We start from the raw sequence: 8,320 nt of genomic DNA on the forward strand, positions 1-8,320 counted from the left end.
CATTTTTTAAGCACTTACTATGTATCAAGCACTGTTCTAAGGGCTGGGGAGATGGAAGGTAATTAGGTTGCCTCACATGGGGCTCACAGTCTTAATCCCCACTTCACAGATGAGGTAAGTGAGGCACAGAGAAGTTAAGTGACTTGCCCAAAGTCACATAGCTGATAAATGGCAGAGCCGGCATTAGAACCCGTATCCTCTGACTCACAAGCCTGTGCTCTTTCCACTGAGCCATGCTGCTTCTCATAATGAGCTTGCAAGATAGGGAGGGATTGAATGAATGAATGAATGAATGAATGGTGTTGTTTACAGTACTAGGAAAGATAGGAAAGTCCTACTGAGAGCTCACCTCTTCCAGGAAGCCTTCCCAGACTGACCCCCTTTTTCCTCTCCTCCTCCCCAACCCCCCCGCCCTACCTCCTTCCCCTCCCCACAGCACTTGTATATATTTGTACAGATTTATTACTCTATTTTACTTGTACATATTTACTGTTCTATTTATTTTGTTAATGATGTGCATATAGCTATAATTCTATTTGTTCTGACAATTTTGACCCCTGTCTCCATGTTTTGTTTCGTTGTCTGTCTCCCCCTTCTAGACTGTGAGACCGTTGTTGGGTAGGGACCGTCTCTATAGGTTGCCGACTTGTACTTCCCAAGCGCTTAGTACAGTGCTCTGCACACAGTAAGCACTCAATAAATACGACTGAATGAATGAATGAATAGGGGGAGGGCACAGTTTGGGTGGGAAGATGAGTATTTAAATATCACACTTTATTATTATTAAACACTTCTGAAATTCTGCACCTCTGGACACAGCATCCTAGGACTTGTTCTTATTTTGTGAATTCATCCATATTCCGGCGTTATCTTCATACGCTGCTTCATCTCTTCCCAGCCTGGAACTCCCACCCCCATGAACAACAGAATACCACTCTCACCACCTGAATATTAAAATCACTTCTCCAAGAGGCAGCACTTAGGACAGTGCTTTGCACATAGTAAGCAATTAACAAATACCATTATTATTATTAAGCCCTCTTCTCCTGCCTCACTCTCCCTTCTGTGTTGCCTATGCATTTGGATCTCACCCTTTTAGCATTTGATATTCACGCCACCCTCAACCCCACAGCACTTAGTACATATCCATAATTTGTTTATATTAATGTCTGTCTTCCCCACAAGACCATAAGCTCCTCGAGGGCAGGGATCGTGTCTACCGAAATCTATTACGTTGTACTGCCAAGTGCTTTGTACAGTGCTCTGCACACAGTAAGCACTCAATAAACTGTTAAGTATAGTCTTAAAATGAGCCCCCTGAGGGTCAGGAACTGTGTCTAATTCTCACCTGTGAATTACTTCCCGGCCCTTAGTACAGTGCTCGGCATAAAGTAAATGCTTAATACTATTATTACACAATTATGAAGTATTTTACTCCCTTCATGGGACTGGAACAAGACTGAACACGAAGCCAGGAAAGCTAAGAAAAAAGTTTCAGAAGCATCTGGTATCATCAAGGTGCCAATTTAGCATTAACAGGCAACATGTCAAAAAACAATTAAAAGCAGTGAGTCAGTAAATCACCAACGGACACAGAAACTTCAGCTACAACGTATTTGCATAATAGAATGAGGAATATACTAGAGGAATTAGCTTTCACCACAGGCCACATTTGTTAATTTCTGGATGACAATTATCTTTAATTTAAATGGCATCAAATCTTTCACACATCACAGATTTCTCTGTTGAATAATAAATGAGCACACTGTAACATGTCTGTAAAGCAAGAAGGCAGCAGATTCTGATGGGAAAATGAAAGGGTTAAGGCAATCCAGCAAAGAACACTAAGCCCACACACCCCAAATGTCTTCTGAGGGCTGATACTACCCAAGGAACCTAAAACATTGGAAATTTTATTACAAGTTTGGAAAATATAAAGAATTTCAACATGTGCAATTCCTTAGTCCAGAAATGAATGGGATTAGAAACTAGATAAAAATCCCTGGACCAGTTAAAGCAAATTAGGGAGCAGAGTAGTATGAAAGCTCACAGGACTAGATTGCAGGAAACCTGAGTTCTAACCCCCCACTCTGGCTTTTGCCACCTATGTAAACTTGGATAAGTCATTCAGTGTCTGTGCCTCAGTTTCCTCACCTGTAAACTGAAGATTCAATACCCACTCTCCCTCCTACTTTAAGAGTTCCACGTTGAACAGCAACTGTGTCTGATGTGATTATCCGCTACCTACCACAATGCCTGGCATTATCAACCACAATTCTATTCTGGCTATTGAGTTGAGGAGCTCATTGTAGTCAGCTGCCAATACAGTAAGAAAAGGGATATTCACTCAATCATACTTATTGAGCGCTAACTGTGTGCAGAGTAATAATAATAATTATTATTATTATTATTATGGCATTTGTCAAGCACTTACTATATGCCAAGCATTGTTCTAAGTGCTGGGGTAGATAGAAGGTAAGCAGGTTGTGGGGCTCACAGTCTTAATCCCCATTTTACAGATAAGCTAACAGCCACAGAGACGGGAAGTGACTTGCCCAACATCACAGCAGACAAGTGACAGAGTCGGGATGAGAACCCACAACCTCCGACTCCCAAACCCGTGCTCTTTCTACTAAGCCACACTGCTCCTCTACTATACTAAACGCTTGGAAGAGTACAATACAAAAATAAACAGACATTCCCTGCCCACAGTGAGCTAACAGTCTGGAGCAGGGGAGACAGACGTTAATATAAATTACAGATATGTACATAAATGCTATGGGGCTGAGGTGGGGCGGGGGAGAGAACAAAGGGTGTCAGGGAGACGCAGAAGGGAAAGGAAGAAGAGGAAATAATGACTATGGTATTTAAGCACTTACTATGTGCCAGGCACTGTACTAAGTGCTGGGATGGATACAAGCAAATTGGGTGGACACAGTCCCTATCCCTCATGGGACTCACAGTCCCAATCCCCATTTTGCAGATGAGGTAACTGAGGCACAGAGAAGTAATGTGACTTGCCCAAGGTCACACAGCAGACAAGTGGTGGAGCTGGGATTAGAACCCATGACCTCCTGACTGCCGGGCCTGTGCTCTATCCACGCCATTCTGCTTCCCTCCTGCTTATGGCCTCCAACTGCCACAGAGTACTTTTGTGCCACTTCAAACACTTAAGTACTTACGACCCCCTGAGACATCAAGTTCATATTTGATGCATTCTTTAATTTTCTTTTAGCTGCAATTTAAGTGTTTTTCTTCCCTGCTAGATTCTAAGATCCTTGTGGGTAGGGATCATGCCTATCAATTCTATTGTACTTCCCCAGCCATTTAGGGGCTCAGTAAATGTATAAATTAATAAATAGATTGACTGAAGTGGGATGTGGCTAGCAGCGTGGCTCAGAGGAAGGGGCACGGGCTTTGGAGTCAGAGGTCATGGGTTCAAATCTTGGCTCTGCCACTTGTCAGCTGTGTGACTTTGGGCAAGTCACTTAACTTCTCTGGGCCTCAGATACCTCATCTGTAAAATGGGGATTAAGACTGTGAGCTCCCTCGCGGGACAACCTAATCACCTTGTAACCTCCTCAGCACTTAGAACAGTGCTTTGCACATAGTAAGCGCTTAATAAATGCCATTATTATTATTATTCCCTAAGCGAAGGGCTTAGTCAGGGAAGGCCTCTTGGAGGAGATGTGCCTTCAATAAGACTTTGAAGCAGATAGAAGAGTAACTGTTAGATTTGAGGAGGGAGGCCATTCCAAGCCAGTGGCAGGGCAAGGGGTCGGCAGCGAGATAGGTGAGATCAAGGCACAGTGAAGTTAGCACTGGGGATATCAATCATATTTATTAAGCGCTTACTATGCACAGAGTGCTGTACTAACCTGTTGGGGGAGTCCAGTACAACAGAACTAGCAGACACATTCCCTGCCCATCATGAACTTACAGTCTAGAGGAGAAGACAGACATTACGGCATAGTGGATAGAGCGTAGGAGTCAGAAGGTCATTGATTCAATCATATTTATTGGATGCTTACTACACTAATAGGTTCTAATCCCAGCTCTGCCACTTGTCTGTTGTGTGACCTTGGGAAAGTCACTTTACTCCTCTGTGCCTCAATTCCCTCAACTAAAAAACAGGTACTGAGACTGTGAGCCCCACATGGGACAGGAACTGTGTCCAACTCGATTTGCTTGTAACCACCCCAGTGCTTAGTACAGTGCCTGGCACGTAGTAAGCACTTAACAAAAACCATCGTTATTGTTATTATTAGGAATATGGATAATACGATGTTGGCTAAGGGCCCAGCATCTCAGCCTGGACCGCTCTCTTTGCTAAATCCTTTCACGACCGTATTTTGGCTTCCCTCTCCCGCAAGACAAAAAGCAAACAGCAGCTGGCTTCTCGGAAATCCTCTGACGTTTTAAAAACCATGGTTTCGGGGGGCTCAGAGGTGGGGAGATCATCGGATGCTCTGGACGTCCGGGCCTACTGAGGCCCTCACACCAAGACTATGGCACGCACTGAGGGCTGGGAACGTTTCTACCAACTTGGTTGTATTGTAATAATAATAACAATAATGAAGGTATTTGTTCATTCATTCATTCAATCGTATTTATTGAGCGCTTACTGTGTGCAGAGCACTGTAGTAAGCGCTTGGGAAGTCGGCAACATATACAGACGGTCCCTACTCAACAACGGGCTCATTTGTTAAGCGCTTACTATGTGCCAAGCACTGTTCTAAGAGCTGGGGGGAGTGATACAAAGTAATCAGGTTGTCCCACATGGGGCTCACAGTCTTAATCCCCCTTTTACAGATGAGGGAACTGAGGCCCAGAGAAGTGAGGTGATTTGCCCAAAGTCACACAGCTGACAAGTGACAGAGCTGGGATTAAAACCCATGACCTCTGACTCCCAAGCCCGGGCTCTTTCCACTGAGCCACGCTGCTTCCCTACCAAGCATTTAGTACAGTGCTCTCTAAGCGTGGCTCAGTGGAAAGAGCCCGGGCTTGGGAGTCAGAGGTCATGGGTTCAAATCCCGGCTCCGCCAACTGTCAGCTGTGTGACCTTGGGCAAGTCGCTTAACTTCTCTGGGCCTCAGTTACCTCAACTGTAAAATGGGGATTAAGACTGTGAGCCCTTCCCGTGGGACAACCTGATCACCTTGTAACCTCCCCAGCGCTTAGAACAGTGCTTTGGACATAGTAAGTGCTTAACAAATGTCATTATTATTATTATTATTATTACACCCAGTCGGCGCCCAATAAATACCACTGACTGACTGACAAACTGGCTGACAGGAAGCGCTCAATAAACACCACAGAAGATAGAAGCAGCTTAGTGGCAGGAGCCCAGGCTGGGGAGTCGGAGGCCGTGGGTTCTAACCCCTGCTCCGCCATGTCTCTGCTGTGTGACCTTGATTTATTTATTTAGACATTTATTTCTTTTACTTGTACATATCTATTCCATTTATTTTATTTTGTTAATATGGTTTGTTCTGTCTCCCCCTTCTAGACTGTGAGCCCACTGTCTCTGCTGTGTGACCTTGATTTATTTATTTAGACATTTATTTCTTTTACTTGTACGTATCTATTCTATTTATTTTATTTTGTTCTCCGTCTCCCCCTTCTAGACGGTGAGCCCACTGTTGGGTAGGAACCGTCTCTATATGTTGCCAACTTGGACTTCCCAAGCGCTCAGCACAGTGCTCTGCACACAGTAAGCGCTCAATAAATACGACTGATTGCTTGATTGACCTTGGGCAAGTCACTTCGCTTCTCTGTGCCTCAGTTCCCTCACCTGTAAAATGAGGATTAAGACTGTGAGCCCCACGTGGGACAACCTGAAGACCTTAGAACAGTGCCTGTCACAGAGTAAGCGCTTAAGAAATACCATCGTTATTATTAATTATTATTAAAATGACTTCCCTCCCACACACCCCAGTAGGGCTGCCGGCCTTCCCCATCGACTGGTCGTAGCCTCCTCCTCCTGCTCCCCTCAGGGGTCGGGCCTGGTCAGGCCGAGGTGCCCTCACCTGGGCCTCAGGTCCTGAGGCGGCTCCCTTTCCTCACTTCTCATCGCCGCCATTTTCTCCATCCTCCGCCGCCATGGTCACGGCCCCTCCTTCCAGGCTTTCTGATTGGCTAAGGCTCCCGCCTGCTCGCTTATGATTGGCTAGGGCTCCCGCCTGCTCGCTTCTGATTGGCCTGTGAGCCTCCCCCTCGTCTGCCCTTGCCGTACTGAGGCGGTGCTAGGGCACCATTGGTCTGTTCAAATAACCGCCCTTGGCAGCCCTCAGTCTGTCAGCGGGGGACGGACCGCCCTTGTCTGAGGGGATGTCATTCCTTAATAATAATAATAATAATAATTATTATTATTATTATAGGGGATGTCATTCCTTAATAATAATAATAATAATTATTATTATTATTATTATTATTAATAGCATTTATTAAGCGTTTACTGTATGCAAAGCCCTGTTCTAAGCGCTGGGGAAGTTACAAGATGATCAGGTTGCCCCACTGGGGGCCCACAGTCTTCATCCCCATTTTACAGATGAGGCCCAATCAATCAATCAATCAATCGTATTTATTGCGCTTACTGTGTGCAGAGCACTGTACTAAGCGCTTGGGAAGTACAAGTTGGCAACATATAGAGACAGTCCCTACCCAACAGTGGGCTCACAGTCTAAAAGGGGGAGAGCCCAGAGGAGTAGAGAAGCAGCGTGCCTCAGTGGAAAGAGTATGGGATTTGGCGCCAGAGGTCATGGGTTCAAATCCCAGCTCTGCCAATTGTCAGCTGTGTGACTTTGGGCAAGTCACTTCACTTCTCTGGGCCTCAGTTCCCTCATCTGGAAAATGGGGATTAAGACTGTGAGCCCCACGTGGGACAACCTGATCACCTTGTATCCCCCCAGTGCTTAGAACAGTGCTTTGCACATAGTAAGCACTTAACAAATACCATTATCATTAAATTCATTCATTCAATCGTATTTATTGAGCGCTTACTGTGTGCAGAGCACTGGACTAAGCGCTTGGGAAGTACAAGTTGGCAACATATAGAGACGGTCCCTACCCAACGGCAGGCTCACAGTTAAATGGCTTGCCCAAAGTCACACAGCTGACAAGTGGCGGAGTCAGGATTTGAACCCATGACCTCTGACTCCAAAGCCCGGGCTCTTTTCCCCTGAGCTGCGCTGCTTCATCTCTTTCGATCATATTTATTGAGAGCTTACCGTGGGCAGAGCACTGTACTAAGCACTGTAATGAGCACTGTTTTGTTTTCTGTCTCCCCCTTCTAGACTGTGAGCCCGTTGTTGGGTAGGGACTGTCTCTGTTGCCGATTTGTACTTCCCAAGCGCCTAGTACAGTACTCTGCCCACAGTAAGAGCTCAATAAATACTATTGAATGAGTGAATGAATGAAATGAGAGTACAGTACAACAGTAAACAGACACTTTCCCTGCCCCCAACTAGCTTATGCCCACAATGAATGTCTCTGTGTACTGTACTGTACTTTCCCAAGCGCTTAGTACAGTGCTCTGCACACAGGAAGCGCTCAATAAATGTGATTGAATGAATTCAATCGTATTTATTGAGGGCTTACTGTGTGCAGAGCACTGTTCTGAGCACTTGGAAAGTACAATTCGACAACAGATGGAGACAGTCCCTACCCAACAACGGGCTCACAGTCTAGATGAGCTTACATTCTGAAAGGGGGGAGGGAGGAGAGACAGACATTAATATAAATAAATAAATAATATAGTTTCCTCGTCTACTTTGACCTTTCCCTGGGCTTCCCGGTCCCTTATCGATGACTTTAGATGTATTCATTTGTTTATTCAATCGTATTTATTGAATCGTACTGTGTGCAGAGCACTGGACTAAGCACTTGGAAGAGTACAATTTAACAGCCAAACAGACACCTTCCCTTGCCCACAGTGAGCTTGGAGTCTAGCGGGGGAAACAAACATTATTATAAATAAATAAATTACAAATATGTACATAAGTGCTGTGGGGCTGACTGAAAGGAGCAACTCAGGGCAATGTAGAAAGGAATGGGCGATGAGGAAAGGGGGGCTTAGTCAGGGAAGGCCTCTTGGAGGAGATGGGCCTTCAATAAGGCTTTGAAGGCGGGGGGGAGTCATTGTCTTGTTAGATTTGAGGAAGGAGGGCGTTCCAGGACAGAGGCAGGATGTGGTCCGCGGTGAGACAGAATAGATCGAGGATATTATTAATCCAACAAGTGTTTATCAAAATGTTTGTGTGTGGGTACCCAGTGAGATAGCCTTCCCCTCCAACTAAATAAAATTTTCTAGAATTATTTC

The 8,320-nt window shown here is 45.2% G+C and overlaps 1 protein-coding gene across 2 annotated transcripts in view; it reads right to left on the reverse strand.

Annotated features, from left to right (window-relative positions):
- The window catches only part of ARHGAP19 (Rho GTPase activating protein 19), a 60,856-nt gene extending 54,751 nt beyond the window's left edge, over window positions 1-6,105 (reverse strand). For both annotated transcript variants that reach the window (XM_038743826.1, XM_038743825.1), the window contains exon 1: window positions 6,030-6,105. In XM_038743826.1, coding sequence (XP_038599754.1) covers window positions 6,030-6,091 — 62 coding nt within the window. In that variant the 5' untranslated portion in view covers window positions 6,092-6,105. The remainder of the gene's footprint in view (window positions 1-6,029) is intronic.
- Between the last annotated feature and the right edge of the window lie 2,215 nt (window positions 6,106-8,320).

Source organism: Tachyglossus aculeatus, chromosome 3 (genome assembly GCF_015852505.1).
Source record: "Tachyglossus aculeatus isolate mTacAcu1 chromosome 3, mTacAcu1.pri, whole genome shotgun sequence".
NCBI lineage: Eukaryota > Metazoa > Chordata > Mammalia > Monotremata > Tachyglossidae > Tachyglossus > Tachyglossus aculeatus.